At 41.7% G+C, this 19860-nt stretch overlaps 2 protein-coding genes across 2 annotated transcripts in view; one reads left to right on the forward strand and one right to left on the reverse strand.

Moving 5' to 3' along the window:
• The first annotated feature begins 333 nt into the window (after positions 1-333).
• Positions 334-13845, forward strand: CAVIN4 (caveolae associated protein 4). Its single transcript, XM_084281484.1, has 2 exons — positions 334-894; positions 11739-13845. Exons 1-2 carry the CDS (start codon positions 484-486, stop codon positions 12396-12398), a joined length of 1071 nt encoding a protein of 356 aa, XP_084137610.1. The 5' UTR covers positions 334-483; the 3' UTR covers positions 12399-13845.
• Positions 13846-16030: 2185 nt separating this feature from the next.
• The window catches only part of LOC311206373 (dynein axonemal heavy chain 5-like), a gene marked incomplete at its 5' end in the record, with an annotated part of 146980 nt that continues 143150 nt past the window's right edge, over positions 16031-19860 (reverse strand). The window contains 2 exons of the mRNA XM_084281653.1: positions 16031-16668; positions 18010-18231. Coding sequence (XP_084137779.1) covers positions 16450-16668; positions 18010-18231 — 441 coding nt within the window. The 3' untranslated portion in view covers positions 16031-16449. The remainder of the gene's footprint in view (positions 16669-18009; positions 18232-19860) is intronic.

The following is a 19860-nucleotide window of genomic DNA, read 5'->3' on the forward strand; positions in this document are numbered from 1 at the left end:
ACGTGGCAATTGTAAGCAGCTGAAGACCTGAAGCTTGTTCTGCTTGAAAAACAGCCGGCGTTCATGGTCGTGAGCGCTCTCTGAATTCCCTCATGCAAGCACTTCAGGAACATGAAAACAAAAGCAGATCGCTTAAAATATGTGAGTTTGCTCGCCTGCTTAGTTGGTAAGTTACTTAGCTTCCCTGGATTAACGCTAATAACTGCATCAGTACAGAAGCGTGACCCTTTAAACGTGTGCTCCTTTCCAGACATTGCTTCCTAATTTTAGAGGTTTCATGTTGCTGAAAGCATCTGAACCACCGCCTGTGGACATTTGGTGGTCAGAAGCATCTGTCCCACCTCCGGGAGTGGCGTTCCACACCCTCCTGTGAGCATGGCTGAAGCCGGCTGTCGTGCCGGCGCCGTGCACTAGCACCAGGATTGTTCCCACAGGGTTGGGTCAAAAGTCTGGCTCCTGTGGACCTGCCTGGAGAGAGGCAAAATGGACCACCGTGAAATCACGCTGGAGGCTGACAAAATCCACCAAAACCGCCTGTCAAGTGTCACCGAGGACGAAGAAGAACAAGATGCAGCGTACACCATAGTGACGGTGCTGGATAAAGTGGCCAACATTGTGGACAGCGTGCAGGCAAGCCAGAAAAGGATAGAAGAAAGGCACAGGGAGATGGAAAATGCCATCAAGACCATACAGATCGACATCTTAAAGCTTGCCCAGGCTCACGGCAACACCGGCTATACGGTGAACAAGCTGCTGGAGAAAACCCGCAAAGTCAGCTCCACCATGAAGGAAGTGCGGGCACGGGTGGAAAGGCAGAGTGCCAACGTGCGGAAGGTGGAGGCAAAGCAAGAGGAGATGTTGAAAAAAAACAAATTCCGGGTTGTGATCTATCAGGTAACCGTGAACCTAACGTATTGCTGTGCTGTTGTTGTGTCACCTCCTCAGTAGCTGCGGGTAGGCATCGGGTAAGGAACCAAAAGATGTCCGACAGGAGGGTGACTTTATGCTTTCTTTAACACCAAGCTCTGCGTCTCCGTGCCTTTCAGCAGGAACCCACTGGCGGCAGCGCCCGCAGTCTATTATTAGTGTTGGTGGGTTTCTGAGCCAGTAGTGAAAGATTAACTGCAGATCAGCAAGGACTATTTGTTGCCTCTCTGAAAGGTAATATGAGGCAGGCCCTGTAAATCTTGTCATACAGACCATGCCTGACATTCATCTCTCTTATTTTTTTCTCCATATTAGGTAGAAGTCCAAATAGCAAATTGTTTGTAGGCTCCCTGGAACTGAGACTTTCTTTTAAAATTAACTTTAAAACATACGGTTTATTTAACTCGCAAGCTTTTGTAGCACTGACAAATGGGAGCTTTTTTGATTGTCTGAGTCTACAGCAGTGTGTGCACAAACTAGAGCTCAGAGCCACAAGCCCTTCCTTGCAGCAAGCAGTCCCTTGCATGCTATGCTTGGAAATGATTTCATACAGCACAGTTCTTCCAATCACATTTGGCAAGTGAATTATACATTTTCTTTCATTAACCTCATTCCAGGATGTTCTTTGTTCTTATAAACAATTGGTGTTTGAAGAGAAGTTTCGTGAAATAGCGTAGTCTTGCCAACATCCATACAAATGGACAGTTGGTAGTGCAGGCAGTGCACGGGATCTGTCACTTGCTAGCAAGCACTGTGAAACTCATTTTTTTAATGGCTTGATCCTGCATTTGCTGAAACTTCCCAGTTCCCCGAGTCAACAGAAAGTACAAGTGTTTAATCTTTTGCCAGGAGCATAGTTTCTCCTTCATGCCACTGAGTCCCTAAAGCTTCTTTCAAATGAGTCCTATTCATCAAGCATTCTTTAAAATGTTGACCCTTGTGAGTAACACAATGTGTCCCTGTCACCCTGTCTCAGAACCTGATTCTGCAACAGTTTGTTCATAAATAACATCACTTGCATGAATGGATCTATGTGTTTCCTGAGTATATTCAGCAGTGTCTATAGCTGACAAATTCTTATGCATGATCTAGCTTCCTTAACAACTTCATTTTCTTGTACTGGGAAGAAATAAAGGAAAAATAAACAAACAGAAAATGTTACTTCTTAATGTTATTTTAGCAACATGCAGCCAAATTCTGCCTCCCAGCTTCTCTGACTGAATTACTTACTGTGGCTGTGTAGGAGAAAGCATAGGTAGAATTCAGCCAATTATTACAATTATTGCAAGCTGCACCATCATGATGGAACAGCAAACAGGCACCTTTGCTTTTTCCTTGCGTATCATTTCCCATTTAAGGAAAATAAATGTCTGTGATCCCCCTGTTCAATGGCACAATGCCATTTCATTGATGGCCGTGTACCATAATGACTGCAGTAGAGACAATGCTTTGAAAATGTTTGTCCTTAAAACAGTATTCATAACAGAATGCATTTTTTTTTCTCTGAAAGACATGATTTATGACTTATTTTTAAAATATTGCTACTTTTAGATATTGTACATCAAGGGCAGGTCTTATGATGCATACTTTCTGTAAAAATCACCTCCAGAAGGAGTTTTTGAACTCTCTGCTGGTTTCACTGCAGAAGAATGACCTGCACCTTGCACCATATGTTTAGCCCTTTGTTGGTGCTTTTCAGGAATGCAAACAGTATTTTGGATTTCCCTCTTTCTAGTCTCCTTTTCCTGTTGTAGTTGAGGACTGTGAGAGAGCATATGTATGACTTTCTCTTTAACTTCCATTCTTTCATGAGGTGTACTTATTGAGGAACCTTTTCCATCATGCACAGCTGAGGAGGAATATATGCACCTCCCTTTGGGGTCTGACATGAAACACCTTTATAGAGGAGCAGAACTGTTTTGCTCCACAAAACCATGGTAGCCAGGAGTGTGCTGGAGTCTTAATGTCCAGCACACTCGTGAATGCCTCTTTCACGCAAGTGTGGTCATTTTTACACTGTTGATTTACACCAGTGTAAGCACAGTGTTGGAGTGCCAAGACCTGAATGACTGAAGCTTGGCAGCGATGAGGGGAAGTCTGCTAATAGCTGGTGAGTCAGTGTGGTGCGTCCACTCCCTTCACTATATTTTACAAATAGGTGTAACCAAGTTGTTTACTTGGTGGTTGTGAGTGACAGCTCATCTGTAGTGACATTTTTTTCTGATGAGCCATTTGGGACACTGTGGTGAAGCCAATGACCTGTGTGTAGCCGCAGAGGAATCCTCCCGTGGGTGAGCACACGTGGGTTTTAGTTTTAACTTCTGCCAGAACATTGGCATATAAGGGAAAAGGAAACACCAATTAAATCCTAAAGATTTTATTTCAAGTGGAAAGCTTTGATCTCACCACTGATGGAAGGAGCAGGCAGGTTGAAAAGGATCATTGACTGGAAGAGATTGTCCCAAGAGACCTCAGCCATGATAAAAAGAGTTGGCACTATTTTCGCATTAAAAAGAGACAAAATGATCATCCATGAGCATAATGATTAGAGAAAGAGCATTCATTTTTAAAAGGCCATGCAGTTGAGGAAAAGATTTGGTAGCAGGCAGCTTTTCTGTCCAGGCTGAATGCATGATTAAAAATGATTATATCAGATTTTCTAGAAAAGTCTTTGACCCTGAAGTACCACGTGCCCTAAGAGTACAAGCAGGGAACACAGAGTACATTATAGGTTGTACAGGTCTCTGCCCACTTTTGCTCAGGTTATTCTGAATAACCAGCCATGAGACCTGTAGTTTCTCTGCAGCCAAGGAGTATTGCACAATTTAATTCATTCTGACTAAACTATACAGAAATTAAAGGGGATTTTTATTTTTATTTTCAATCTTGAAAGCCCTTATTTCATTTGCTTTCCCTCACATTCTGCAAGTCCCTCCCTTAACGTGTGCACTGCCACCAGGAGGCCCGTGTTACAGCTGCTGGCCTGCAGAACAATGTCCCCCATGGGGGATTGCTCCAACGCAGACATGGTGAGTGAGAGGCTAGAAGAAGCCTTGTGTGCCGCTCATAAAGAAATTAAAATGGAAGTGGCTTTTCCTGGCCACTGTCCTTCTGATGCATAATGACGTGTACTGTAAAAATGGTGAGCCTGAGATGGGGACAGTCATCTGAAAATCTGGAGGCACTTCCACACGCAGTGGCAGTAAGTCAGGGCGCATCGAGCACAAGGACACGGTATCAAACATGGGGTGCCTGGTACATGAACGCACCCTCCATTGGCACAGAGTTTCAATTACAGCTACGGAGAAAAACCTGTGAAAGTCACCGTGACCTAAAAGACAGTGAATTATTTAATTCCGTTTTACAAAGACAAAAGAACTGACTGCTGAATGACTGATCTGATGTCATACAGGCATAAGAATAACAGGCTTAGGACGGGCTCTAGACAGCTGTCTGCAGAGCGGTATTGTTAGCACCACGGGGTTACACAGCTCACCAAGAACAGATTGTGCTAGGTAACCCATCTTTTATTATTTTTCTGTATTACAGAAACATGGGAGAGCTTATCTTGTATTTCTGTGTCTGATAGCTCATAGGAGACAATCTGGAAAAAGGACAAATGACAGTGGACTGTGTTGAAATGGGAAGTGTGAATTGTGATAGGTTTCTAAAAGGGTTTACTTTTAAGGCATCATTGTCAACTGCATATTATTTTCTTTAATGATCTTGGCAGAGAAAGTGATGTGGATGTTAAGAAAATATGCTCAAAATGAGCAGCTGTCATTCCAGAGAATGAAATATAAGAAAAGAAACCCAATTACCATTAGAGCTGGAGCAATGCTAATTGAAGTGTACATGGTGCCAACACCTGTACTTAGCAGAAGCCCTTGCTTTAGCTTGTCTGCTGAGGCCCTGTGGTTTGGGAAGGACAGAAAAGGGTGTGTTAATGCTTAGAGGATGACTGAGAGTCCACTTGATGTGTGTCTCTTAAAAACATGCAGTGTGGGCATGAAATGCTTCAGGCGAAGTATTGATCGTGATTGATAAATGATTGAGAGACATTGAGTGCCCTTGTCCAAAGCACTCCGGGGCATCTGGAAGACCACATACAGCTCTGATCACCTGCATTGTGCTCAAAGCAAACAGGTTGGGAAAAGTGCTGCCAGTCTGATCAGAGGGACAAGAAGCTCTGGTAAATGAGCGATCAGGAGGCTGTAGCTGAGTTAGCTTTTAAAATGAAATTGCTATTAAAATGGAGTCTGAAAACTTAATGAAAAAAGCTGGTGTAAGTTGAGTACCTGTGTCAGCAGAGCACTGGCCCCACATAGTGAGGCCTCATTGCTCAGTGACACAAGGCGTTTGCTGGAGTCTTGTGGCCTAAACCTTACAAATGTTTCTACAGCTGAGACAGGTAATTGCTTTACCTGACACTACAGAAACAAAGAGGAACCCAACAGATGTGTCAAAAGAGGGCAGCGAGAGTCCTTTGTTTCCAGCGTCAAGCTTGGGCCCTTCAGGTCAGAGCTCTGAGCCGCCCCCTTGCTGTGCAGCTCACAGCCACATACTCTGAGCACAGGCCCAGTGCTGAAATGCAGGAGGCAGCCAAGGAGGTCATGAGTTACCTCTGATTTCGAGGGGAAAAAATCAACCACATTCAATGAGCTAAAGAAAATCTATCATTTTAGGGATGTGTTCACAAGGAAAGAGAATGGGGAAAGGAAAAGAAAGAAAAACATAGCAGCTGTTGGGTCATCTCTGGGTTGCTAAAATGAAATAGATTGCAAATTTCACAGGACTGTGTATTCACAGCAGATTATATAAGTGTCTCTATACCTTTTGATATGGTGTAATCAGAGTCCCCAGTCCTATTCCTTTGTGAAAAGCCTAACAAGGACAGGCAGTATCCTCTCAGGACTGCCATTGATTTTTCTCCACCTATTAACGTTGAGTGGTGGAAACGGTGGATCCTAATTTACATTTGGTTCAGGGTTTTGCATGTGTTTAGCCTCCTTGCCTCATCCCCACGGTCCTAGAGGCTGCCTAGAAAGACATATCCACAGGCACTGAAGCTGGCCACTGCGAGAGCACATCTATCTTCAGCGATGTGCTTCATGCCTGAAGAAGTCCAAGAATGAACGGACTCAACTCTGGTAGCAGCAGTATAAACTGAAATTCTCAGCACTGCTGTCAGGAGCTGAATCTTGCAATTATTCCTTCAGTACAGGAATAACGTTGGTCAAGATGGTGCAGGCACAGAAGTGAAGAATATATGAAAACATTAGCAGCAATTTTAGAATTTGGAATGGGATTCATTTTGCCAGGCATTAGGCATTAGTAACACAAATGTTTGCATGCTCGGCTTGCAGACTGCCTTCAAGACAGCAGAGAGAAATTTACGGAGATGGTTTTGTCTGACCTATTACAGACATCTGCTTCTCAGCACAGTGTCTGCTTGATAAGTACCTCTTCTCTCCGTTGGGTTGAAAGGGAGTCCAGAACCTAATTCATACAGAGACACGGTTGCTTGGGCAGATGAGTTCAGCAACTTGTGATGAACAGTTGGGTTGCCGTGTACTTGACAGTACTATGCTGCTGCAGCTAGATTTCAAGAACAGTCATGTTGTGACGAAAAAACGAATCAAAACATTACCAAAACATAAATTATTTATTTATTTATTTATTTATTTATTTATTGGGCTCATCACCTCTTGTGAATACTCTTTCTCCTCCCCACACAAAGGTTTGATATCTACAGGTAAACTGGAAGTGAGAAATTTCACGGCCAAACTTGCTGACTGACCTGCAGAACTATTCTCTAGTTCATCTCGGTAGAGTCATAGCAAAGCAAAGTAGGTGTGAAGCTTTAATTTTCCTCTGGAGCTGCAAGTGGTCCTTTTTTACACAGCATGTAGTGGCATGGAGCCAATGGTTCCTCTGAATGCTGGGGTATAACTGGGCAACACTCACGCCTAGTCTGCAGCTTGCTGCCACCAGATAATGAGAGGATGAGCTGGATTTCTTTACAGTCACTGTATATTCCTGGCTAAGTTAATGAATTTCTGTCAGAATTTAGAGAAAAGGGATGCGTATTAGGCTCCACAAAAGAGGAAATGAGAGGGATTGACTGTTCTGGCCAGGCCGCTTTTTCGTTACGTAAAAATAATTCTAAATACAAGCAACAGCACTTGGCCATAAAGTCTTACGTGCTGAAGTGTTTATTCTCTACCTACTTCACTCAGTAAAATCCCTTAGGTGCCCTTTTAAAACAATCTTATTTCTCTCTCCTTTGAACAGCTTTTTGGCTGGATGGCAGAGATTTTGAAATGACATATTTGCAGAAAAAAATGAAGGGATCACTCAAGATTTACAAAGCTTCACTCTTAACTATAGAATAGAGTAAAAGTACTGAATGATTTGTAATTGGTTATTCATCAGCAGTTTCGTATTGATTTAGAGAGCAATTACAAGGAGATATTTTAGCCATTTACCTTGGCTGGTGGTTTGAATAACAAATCATTCATTTAACATGCAAATGCCAGGCTTTTTCTATGCATTGTCTCGATACAGTTTCCTGCTCCTCGGCTGCCAGTCATTCACATCACAGGTTGTCATAGACACAGCAGCATCACCAGATCGGGCACAGGGTGGCCCATCACCATTTTGCTGCTTCATGCCCTGGCTCGGAGTTGCCACGTGATCATTGGTCCCATCTGTGCTGATGCTACACAATAACCCGCGCGTTCCCTGTCACACGTCCCAAGGCTGAGAGATCGTTTGCTGTGACCTTTTCATTGTGCAACACAATGACAGCGATTTATGGAGTTTCATCTGTCTCTCCTCTCCACTTTCGCTGTGAGCAGGGCTTTTAGGAGCATTTTGAATCTTGATTTTATACATATATGCATATATGTTTGTACATTTGTGGTTTTGTATGTGTATGGTTGTTTGTTTTTTTAATTGAGGGTGTCATAATAATTATTCACTTGGTCATTCTATTTTTGTCTGCCACTACTTCTTATATTATTAAAAAAAAAAAAAAAAGTTCTGCTAAAGTTTTAATTGAAATTGAATAATAATTGAGTGTTGATAACTGTTATCTTTATTAAATCTTAGAACTATAAGGCGAAGATCTTTGAAAAGAGAATGCAAAAATGTTTTATAGAGTTTTATAGCATATAAGGCAATATCTTTTTTTTCCCCCTTTTCCCGCTCTAGAAGCTCAGTTTGGGCTTTGGAGTACAAACCCAGAACAAGTGTACCAAACAAACAAGAAAAGAGAAGGGGAGGAAAGCTCCTGAAATGACTACATCCATTTTAATGCCTTGTATCTCGTTATTTTTTAAAATTTTTTTAAGTGGGCATTATAATAAAAAATACTAAACCAATCACAAAATGCATTCATGTATTTAAAACCAAGATACTGTTGTATGGTGACATTATGTCATTGCTTCGTGTGCAGAATCCAGTGGATTCTAAACCAGCAACAGAGCTTTTTTAAACAAAAATACTATTGGTGCTATTAATTACTGATCCCATCTGTGCTTGCAAAGGTACAGAATGGAGATGTAGTTAATTACTTTGGGAGAAAGCTGTTAAATTACCCTTTCTCCTTTGAGCAGCCCCTCTTCCAGGAGCCCCCTTGGCTTATTTGCTCCTCACTTCAGCAGTAAGGGAGAAAGGCGCTACCAGAGCCAAGCTGATGTAACACTGTTATATCTGATGGGAGAAAAATGCTTCTGCTTTGATGCCTTCCTTGGAATCAGGAAACGCCAGCAGTGCCTGAAAACTGCTCAGTGCCCTCATGTGTGGGTGCATAACAGCCAAAATTTTGGTGGCCAATGAAAATACGCACAGCAAGAGGCCTGTAGGAATGGCTCAAATTACATCCCCTCAAATTTTTTCTAATTGTGAATTAATTGAAATGGGAGTGGAGGGAGCAAATGACAATGACAGTCAGATTCTCCTGGGAGCCCGGTGTTAGAAGCAGCTGGGTTTCCATATTCGCTGTCCCTAGAGCCATCCAAATAAAGACGGTGGTGGCTTTCTTCATCAAAGCTGAGCTTTACTCAGGTGTTTACTTTGTGTTCAGCTGGGCCCTTAAAAACTCAAACCTTTACTGGCTAGACATAATTTAAAAGATAAATACTCAAAAATGAGGAAAAGTATAGTTTTAAAATGCTTTGTTAGCATACTTTCTCTTCCAATGGCATCACTAGCCAGTCCTGAATTGTACGGTGAGAAGAAAATTGTCAGCCAGTTCAGGGACTGGTCCCATGCAGCTGAAATCAGTAGGTGTCTTGTCTTTGCTTTTAGTGAGACTATAAGCAAGCTGATAGCTACGTGCTTTGACCCTACCAATTTCCCACATGGTGCTAAAATTTATTGTTCCTGCTTTAGGAAGGATGAGCTCCTGTCTTCTCTCAGCCCCACTGATATCTACTGATAAGACGAAAATGTTTAGTGCTTGAGGGGAAGAGCAGAAGAGAAAAAGGAAGCAAATGAAAAAATCCTCCTACTGTGACTAAATCACTGTATATTTATCAAGAAACCTCCCCAGCATACAACCCAGCTTCACTAATACTTTCCACTTTGCTAACATCTTCCACCCAGAAATCTTGAGAGGAGATACAAACTCAAACTAATTTTTAGCCTTACTACGTTTGGTTCTGCAAGATGTGTGCAGACACCAAGGGAAAAGAGAAAATCAGAGATTTGGCAAAGATCATTCTCGGTGTCTGCAGCAGAGTGAGAAATGTTGCTCAGGACCTGCAGCTCTAATTGCTGTGTCCTGTCTACGAGGCCTTCATCTCAGATGTTCCCGTTCATAAGTCGTAATTCTGACACATGCCTATGAAAGTTAAAGCCCTCTCTTCTTGAGCTAGCAAACTGCAAAGATAAATGCAGCAAAGCTTCGGCAAGCAAGCAACAAAAAGTACAGATAAATTTACTCTTCTTCCGAAGGAGCACACAGCATAACTATTGCAGAGGAAATAGCTTCTCTCCTTCTTCTCTTTTTAAACAGTGTTCTTCATACGTACAGCATGCCCTACTCACCATATTGCGTTTGTTTTGGTATGTGCTGCAATTTCCAAGCAGTCATTATGGAAGCATTTCAGTTACCATTTCAGCTGAAGGAGTGGGCTATAATTTACAAACTTTGAGGAATTATTATCCAGCTGTGTTTTAGTTCATTTTCAGAAAAGAAGGGATTATGTTTATATATAGAAGTCTTTATATAATTAATGTTAATTTGCACGTGTTAATGTAGATGATTATTAGGAAAGTATTGTAGTTTTGTTCCTGCTGATTTTGACAGATGAGTTGAATAACATTCCACTGTAATCAATGCAACATAATTTGTCCCTCATTTTTGTAAGCATTAACAACTATTTTATTGAAGGGTTTTTAATGAAGCCAAGGCGTGATGACAAACTTTTAAGTGGGCTTTATCTGACAAAGAGCTTAATGTATTTTATTTTACATGTTGCTATTATCCGGCAAAATGACATTAAACATGACTTGCTAGTAATGAGTCACTGTGAAAAATGACAGATACTTTTTTGGCCAGAAATCGTTTCTCAACAAAATATACAGTAGGATGGACCCATTCTTCACAGACTCACAACTTCTAATATTTCTTTCAGTTTTTGAATTAAGAAAATAATACCAAGGAGAGAGCCCAAACACTGTCAGGCCTCAGAAATCAGCTGAAGAGGTTACAACAAATGGGAACCAGCTTACAGAAGTTTTATTTAGTTGTCGTATGTCTGCACCTAAAGGGTTGCTCCTCCTGGGAGGAGAACACGTGCATGTGCACAGCAGTAGCTAGCAGGGAAGAAGGGGCTGGCCATGTCCACCTCATAAACCTCCTACAGGTTGTGGTTATGGTGGACAGCTTTTGGCAATCTGTATATCTCTGAGCTTTAAGCCTCTACCAGTATTTCTTTGGAGGGGCTACATAAACTCCGAGAGCTAAGATATCAAGGACAGTCATCACTTCCAAGAAGGCAGCATATCATATCACATTGGCATACATATCATATGTATAATTCAAATATATAATGCCGCCCACTCACATAGGCCAACGAACTAACTACAGAAAGCAGAGGTGTTTGCTGAAGGTCATGCTCATGTTTCCAGATGGAACAAGCCAAGTTCGCCCCAGCGATGGGGCATGTCCTGAGTGAATTGTGTGGAGTTGGGTTTACTGTATAACATTTAATTCCTTATCTGTCTTCAAGCCCTTGTTTAGCCAGCAAACATAAATTAATATGTTAGGGTCCATCCCTTTCTGGGCAGCAACAGTGAAGTTCACTTAATTCAAATTAGCTAAGAATCTGCAATTGTCTTCATGACAGTAAAGGGCCGAGGCACTCTTTTGGAGAGGGTACAGCTGTCACAAGCACCTATTTTGTCTACAGGGCATTTACTGTTATTGGTGAGAGATAAGGGATCCAGGTCCTGCCTTAGAGAAGTATATCAGCTTCAAAGAAACGTGAACTGGACACATCTGCTCTGAAAACCTTCAGGGACCAGTAAACACAGGACCATGACATTCATTATTTTCAGCTAGCACCACTCTGAAAACAAATCTTTGATCAGGTATAATGCTTTTACAGAGTTTGACAAATGCTTCTTCTGCCTCTTGTATTCTATGCAGATCATGTGTGATGGCACAAGCCTACCATACATTGCTACAGTAGTGCATTACAGTTAGCATTAATTAACTACAAGCCAACAAACAACATGCTTGAATAACCACCCTTTTAAAACACACTTGCTGGAAGATGACTCTCTGCTTTCGTTCACAGGAGGAAACTGAGTGTCCTTCATCTCTCTCTGTTATCAAAGAGAGGACAGCAGGTGAAACTCTAGAGGATGATTTCATCCCACCCGATGACCTGTCTTCTGATGAAGAATACTATATTGAAGAAGGCAAAGCAGCCCAGTTCAAGAAATCAGGCATGAGGCGCATAGATGATATCAAAAAGGCATTTTCAAGGGAAAATATCCAAAAGACAAGGCAAAACTTTGGCAAGAAGGTAACCAGGCTTCGAACTAGGATAGTGACCCCTGAGAGGAGAGAGAGGATCAGGCAGTCAGGAGAGAGACTGAAACAATCTGGAATAAGGTTCAAGAAAACCATCTCACAAGCTGCCCCCACGAAGGAGACATTCAAGATCCACAAAAAAAGTAAAGAGCGAACAGTAGCCGAAGGTCAGGAAGGAAGCCAGGAAGGCGGCGTGCACATAGCCTCCGAGCTCACAGCTGCAGAGCCCTTCACCGAAGAAATCTCCTACACAGAAGTGATCACTAAGGTAAAGAAAGACAAGAACAGTGCAACAAAAGGTGCTTCCCAGCCAGCTGAAAAGGGAGTGATGATCCCCGAAGTCGTTCTTAAGCAGGAAGGAAAAGAAGGAGGCGGAGGAGGTGACGATGTCCCCTTGCTGGACCTAAAGCAATCAGCATAAGGAATTAATTATCAAACACCCCATGCCATCCTTACTGAAACAGAAGAGAATGCAGACTGTATACACTCTGTTTTTTAGGAAAATGTGTGAGTTTTTGTTTTATCATGAAACACATATTGGTGTTGTTCTGTCATCTACATGGGTGTCTGTGGTGTCGTCTTCCCGACACGTAACCAAAAGAAGGGGCTCCCCCTCTGTCTTGGCATGTGCCAACACAGCATTAATCCAAAAGGAACTGAGCCTCGCATGTCCACGGGAGATGGAAAGCTGCTCTTCTTTCAAGATTGATTTAGCGTTCATTTAACATCCTAATTACTCCCTTCAGTTTTATGTACAACAGTATAAAATGTTGTCCTTCATCCTATACCAACTCCTCTACTCAGAAACCAATAGCAAAGCTATTACTTCATATTAGCAGAAGGAAGAACTATGAAAAATGTCCATTCAGCTGTATAAATCTTTTCATTGAACGGCCCTCACTGAAACTGCAGGAGGAGGAAATTCCTGCTTTGTCCCAGGTGTGACAAAATGTGGCAGGAATTATTGGTTTTAGTAAACTGCATTTCTTCTCAGTGGAAAAGAGAAGCTCACGAAATGTCTAAAGGTTATTTCCAGAGTTCTGGAGGAGGAAGGATTGATGTATTTAGGCCAGGCAATTTCTGTACTTATGGAGTAAGGATAAAAAGTCAGAAGACACACTAACTATGGAATAGCAGAAGGAAAAGAGAATGAGTTATCATAATCATCTTATGGAAAGACATGATTGTGAGAAAGGCAAGGGTATAAAGTAGTAGAAGGTGTACAAGACTAATGTATAGGTTTTGGATAAGTAGTTAAAAAACCTAGAATATGGCAACAAAAGTTTGTATTTGCTTACTTGAGATCATTTGAAGAATTAATTGTTACTCTATCCAGAGGATAATAGAGTTCATGAATGTAGCTGACAGGACGAGAGAATTGTTTTGTTTTCCATTACTCTGTGGTTTCTCTGAGCTTCGCTTCAATTAAAATCTATTCTATAAAGCCGCTGAAGTAAAGGGCCAATCCATAACCCAGCTCTTTGTTTTCTATCACCACCATTATCGACCAGCCACAGCCTCAGGGATTATGAGACAGACACCCTTTGGAGTAGGGAATGCTGTTTATTTGCAACACTCGCTGCCCTGAAATCAGATATGTTTGTAAACACGACCACTATGCTGACATGAGGAGCGGGACTGTGGTGCTCTCTTCGTTCTTACATGGCATTGCTTTCAAGGCACTTACCTAAAGCAACATTAGGCATTACTATCTGTGTGAAACTGTACAATATTGCCCAAAGCTGTATTGTTGTATTTAATATCTCAGGTTCATTTTAAGAGCAGAGCATAACCTGATTATCTATATACGTTGTTTGAGGACTCCCAGCTGTTAATCTATAATTTAAATATAATTAGTTTGATTTCAACTATTCTGCCTGCCAGTTCTTTCATTTAGTCTGGTGTACATCACGTTTGAAGTAAAAGGGCTTCAGCAATAATAATCAAGGAACATGGGTTGGGAAAGGTCAACATTATACTATGTCAGTGACATTTCAAAGCAAATTAAGGCTGCCAGACTGGAAGGAGCGACTCCACTGAATGGAAGGGCAGGATGGGGCAAAAGATGGAGACAGGCAGAGAAAGGTATTTCTGTCAACAGTAAATTCTACATCACTACTGCAATGTAAGCACGTGGAAAAAGAAAAAGAAATGTTTTAATTTGGAGAGAGATTGAAGGTTTTGCTTGTTTTGTGTTTTTCATTTGTTTGTTTTGTTTTGTTGTTAGTTTTATAAACTAGTTATAGAAAGTGCTTTCTGGAACCTGGTGGCTGTGTTCCTCTTCCTGTTCCATACGAAACTGGAGCTACCTTCCGGGGAACGCTGTGGGCTTTGCCTGGTTCCTCCCTGGCGGTGGCTGCTTTTTGTTTGGTGAGATTCAAGGTTTTCCTAAACTGACAAACAGCCGCTAGTCACTGAAGTGAAAAGATCAAAGTTCAAAGCAGCTATTTCGCTGCTTTTCTGTAACTGCAGGGCGCTAACTGCTAGGACATAATTGCCTATAGATTTTCTTTATACAGCTTTTAATTTTCTCATTTTACTTGACAAAGAAAGGAAGTGAAGTAGTTTCCATGGAACTTATCATGTAGCACCACGTATATAAGCTCTATCAAATACTTATTTTTTAATGATTATTTCTAATTTCAATTTTTTCTAGGATGGTTTGTTTTCATAGCAAGTAGTGAGTACTTCAGGTGTAAGAAGTAATTCAATTGTATGCTGTTCCTTTGAAGTTATTATCAGTGTTGCTGGCTTGAATTTTATACATACCAAGAGGTTAAGTATTCTCTATAACCCCTCATTCAGGTAGGAAATAGGGAGAGCATTATGGATTACAACCTTAATTTCTATACCACAGCACAGCCTTTTTCCGTTTGAAGTCTCTCTTATCTTCATAACACCCAAGAGCAAAGATCTCGAAGCCCCCGTCCTTCACCTTTTTCATAAGCAAACTCCTCAGTGAAATCAGTTGATGTACAGCTATGCCACAGGGTAGCCTGGAGTATATATTTAGAACAGGTGGTTTCACTTGGTAAGATAATCTTGCCGGCACTCTGTGTGAACCAAGTCCTGCTCCTGGCTCAATGGGATAAAGGGGCCCTTGCCCTCCCTGTCGGTTCTGTTTTCCAAGAACAAATCTGGCACTTTCCACGTAGTTGTGGGTGGGAGTGTGAATATCAAACTGCCTCACAGAAAGAGCCCCGCAGTTGCTAACAGCTGAGTGAAACTGGTTATGGGGAAAGGTGAACTACTTTCTTAGATGGAAGCTAAAAAGAACATAAAATTGCAAGTGCTTACAAGGAGGGAAAAAGAAAAAAAAAAAAAAAAGCGATTAACAAAGCACTCACTGCAAGTCCTTCTTTCATAACATCCAACAGCAATTTCTTTTGCTTTGAATTTGTGCTAGTGAAAAAAGGCCAAACACGTTTTCTGTCAATAGCTGTCTGTCTATTAAAAGAGAAGTAGCAATCACCCTTCAATTGTAGGGTAGACCGTGACAGTGACAATACACAAAAACAACTACAACCATTTCAGGTGAATCTACTCCCAGAAGTGTCTTACACTTTATACTTTTCTTTTTTTTTTTTTTTTTTTTCCTACATTGAGGCAAAATACAGAATAAAAAGCAGTTAAGAGAGTTGTGGTTGCAGGACTCAGGCAGTAAAACCAACAGAGCGAATATGAATAGAGCCAAGCTGGTGTTCAGACACGCTTACTCTGAGAAGAATCCGAAAGCTGTTTTCTCACCCAGAACTGAGTGTGTGCACATCTTCCTTCTAATGGGATACAGGTTTAAAAATGAGTTAGTATATGCAAAGGCCATTACTTGTGCAAGGATAAACTAGCTTGTTTGTACATCTTTTATGACCATTTGCATACACAAGTGACTACTCAAGGAAATTGTAACATCCATTTGTAAAACGACACTACAAATTTACAAATGTGAAATCAAAGGACACGTATATTTACATGTATGCAGATAAACATAAAGTTTTACCACACGTTTAATTCACTTGTCATTACAACTTTAATAACGCTACAGATGATAAGTTTTAAACTACAAAGTTGAATTTTAAAAGAATCATATTATATTATGAAGAAGCCTTATACTAGGAAGAAAAGACAGCATCTACAAAAGAACCACCACAAATGTTAGAGTAGCTGTCGCTGTCACAAGCACTTTTTTCCTAGTATTTCCAGTATAAGAAAGCCAGTTAAAATATTCTCACCTGCTTTATATCAGTTGCTAAATTTTATACCCATACCTATTTTCTTTCTGATATTCCCAGGTTATTCGTTATGTTTGTTGTGAACTGAGTAAACTGATTTATGTATGATTAACACAACCTCTATACATCATTTTCTAATTCCTGCACCCTCTAAGAAGAAAGACACCACTCTGAAAAAAAACACAATGGAAGTCCTACTGACTGCAGAGAAGGTGGTTCCTCTTTACAGCTGTTTGTTGGTCCTTATTTTGAATTGCAAAGCAGTGCCACACCCCGCAAAGTCCAGTGATCAGGATTCTGCACTGTTTTCAGGTACAAAGAGAAAATATATGTCAGATCTGTCCTCCGAGGCTTCTTGTAGACAGGACAGGAGTACACACTTCCTTGTTGCTTCTTTGGGTCATGTAGTGCTGTCGTGCTAACAGCATACACGTGAACTACAGGAAGACTTGTGAACAGCACCTGAGAACATTAAATAGACACAGGGCTCAGCATTAGGGAAGCAGGATAGGACGTCCAAGCTTCAAACATGCTGAAATGAGACTCAGTGATGGCCTCCAGCAAAAACACCGGCACCTCAGCAGAAGAACACAACAGAACACAAGTTCTATGCTCACCACTACACTGACCCAAACCTATCTCTAGCCACTGGCAGCTCAGAGATAGCAGGCATCAGGAAGCCTGGAAAGAAAAGAAAGCAGGAGAAACCTGTAAAGCTGCACGCCATGGCAAAGGATGGAAAAATGGCAGCATGGTTCTAGGAGAAAACAAGATCATAGCCTTTTTACCCATCCTTTGCCTCTTCAGCTGGTGTTCTCCTTTCTTTCCCTGCTTCCTGTTCCCTGAATGTCAGGTCTGGACCTACAAAGGCCAAGCTGAACTTATCAATTCTCCCTGTTACATCTGCACTTGCTGGCAGTGGAGCTTCAAAGGACCAGTGTGCCTTTTGGGTGTTTATCCAAACCAGATCCCTTCAGGTCTTCCAGCAGGGAGCAAAAAAGGTCCCAAACCAGCAGCAGCACAGGGGCCTGCTGAACACTCCAGAGCACCTGAGTAAACTCCATGTTTGAAGGGTATCCTGTCACAAACCAGGAAACAGTTCTTACCAGAAGCTACCAGGGGCACAGTCTGGCTTTGAAAAGTTTGCCCTCAGCCAGATACAGATGTGTTTTGCCTGCAGAGGAATGACCTCAATGCCAGTTCCAGGACAGATGTCACTGGTTTGGCAAAAATTTACCACACACACAATGGCAGCTTTCCCTATGCAGTGACCAAAGCACATAATCGCTGTTCCTTGGCTAGGTTTTAAATCCGCTCAGTCACCTCAGCACAATGTAACCCCATACATGGATAACTGAGCATTAGCCCAGAACTAACAATCTTTCTCGTACTCAAAAATGTGAGGGACTTCTACTCATCCCAACATTGACCTCCACAGCAGCTGCCATAATCCCAGGCCCAGGCCTTGGAAGCTGTTTTGGGGTCCAATCCCTCAGTCAAAAGAAGACTGACTACAGGTTGCACTGGTTTGTTCAGACATAGCACTGCCTCTGGGGCTCCTGAAGCCAAGGGACCCAGCATCTGGTCTGCTCAAATACAGCACATCCTAAGCTCATCTTCTGACATAAGCTTTTTCATCTGGTCTGGTGGATACACGCCCTTGTCCTCTTCCCAGTCCTGTGATTATTTTATCCCTCTTAAAACATGCTGTGAAACCAGTGCTGCAGGCACTCCAAATACTTTCTGGTGTTCTTTAAGCACACCATGTTACACCCCAGTCAGTGATGCTCAATCAGTCCTTACCTTTGGTGCAGACTCAACCAGTTTACTGTTTCTGCGGTCCCAACCTGCACCTTCAAGGAAAAGGCCGTATATATAAACCCCACCGATGTCAGCAGGAGGCGGGCCAGCAACATCTTCTTTCATCATCTTGGTCACTTCATTGTGTAAAACAACACTGTCGAGTGCCCATCCTTTTGCTAAATTCATGCGAGTTGTCTCTTGCCTCATAGCAGTTAGGAATCCCTGAGGAGATTGAATATGACACAGAGGCTCTGAAAAAGCTTGAACATACCCATTTCCAACTTTTTTTTTCCCGACATAACAGTGACACCAGCAGCATAAAACCTCTTCCCACTGAATCTCATCTACATACAAAACTAAATTCAGTAGTGTAAATCCAGTGGTTTCTCACACTGTTGCAGTACCTACCAGGCATTTGTATATACTTGCTATGCATGTGTTGGTGTGATGAAACCACCACAGTGGCTTATTTAACATTGGAAGCTGCAAGTATAACTCACACTTCGCTTCACTCACCGACTTTACAACAAGGCAGATGGAGAGAGGTTTACACAGCTGGCAGATAAGTGTGGTTTGTGAGGTTCTAAATACAGGTAATTGCTAAACCACAAACAATGCTGGCATTTCATGTGCTATATTACTCACCTTTTCTTATACCAACATTGTAAAAATGCTTTTCAGTCAACAAATCCCAAAGCATTTTACAGTAGACAAAGGAAGTACAAACTGGAATCATGTAATTAACTGCTGAAATGCCTCTGTCACTAGGACGAAACATAGCTGCTGCTTAGTGCAAAGCTGTGATATAGGAAAATAGCATACTATTGGAGACACCAGCAAAATAAACTCACAACGTTTCAGCAACACAGAATGAAACTCATTCTCTGTTCTGCACAGTTACAGTCTCAGGATATGGTTACAAGCTATGACAAGGCAAGCCGGGCTGAAGATGCCAGTTAGCTTTTCCATTATAACCGTCCATGTGCACACACATTGCGGTACGTGGGAAATACATTAGTCCTAAGAGATGGGAGGACAGACTACTTTGTACTTCTAGTGGGCACGTTGTGGCTGTACACCTTACTTTACCTTGTGGAAACCCATTTGAGCAGCCATGAGACGTGAATAAAACACAGAAATTGAAGATGCAAGAAGGATTTATTGAGAAGGATGACAAGGGAGGAAGAAGTTTCAGGATAGATTTCAGAGCAGGGGAAGAAGGTGGGAGAATACACAGACACATGGGGAAAACAAAAGGGAGAGGGGCAATTATAGAGATAAGTATACCAGGAAAGAAATTGCAGCAATGAGTGAATTGTTTAAAATGTTTATTTTTTCATATATTCATCCATAGTAATGGAGGCTGCTCCATTGAGCTACCGTCAGAGTTAAAGGAAAGGAAAAGACACATGGAAAAGCAGTAGTATCTTGGCTTACTGAGTGCCAGGGGCAGTGTCTGGCTGCTGGGACTGGAGTGATTGCTGCCGCCACTAAGCACTTCTCAGCGACACAATATCCTTCAAGTTATGAGCACATGAGATGACATTCACGAGCTCAGATGATTCAGTTAAATGACATTGGTGGCTTCTCGTTAATACCATTCCAGGGACCCCAGGACAAGTATTGCAAAGAGGTTCTGTGATAGCAAAGATAATTGTAATTGCATTTGAAGTCGTTGAGAACGTTGGTAGGTAGCTAAGGGAGACAGGATTAAAGGCCAAGTTCTTCTATCATAAAGGCCATTAAATGAAAGCAAAATCCTTGGAGTTAATTTGTGGAATTTTAATTTGTGGAAACATGTTAGTATCAGTAGTTTAAAATACACAGTGTTCACTGCCAGAAGACCCCAGT

Source organism: Netta rufina (genome assembly GCF_964035555.1).
Source record: "Netta rufina genome assembly, chromosome: 2".
NCBI classification, from domain to species: domain Eukaryota; kingdom Metazoa; phylum Chordata; class Aves; order Anseriformes; family Anatidae; genus Netta; species Netta rufina.

Bases quoted from the DNA above. Each gene is read 5' to 3' on its own strand.
- CAVIN4 (XM_084281484.1), top strand. From the start codon at position 484: ATGGACCACCGTGAAATCACGCTGGAGGCTGACAAAATCCACCAAAAC. The intron at 895-11,738 runs GTAACCGTGAAC...TTTCGTTCACAG, and splicing joins TCCGGGTTGTGATCTATCAG to GAGGAAACTGAGTGTCCTTC.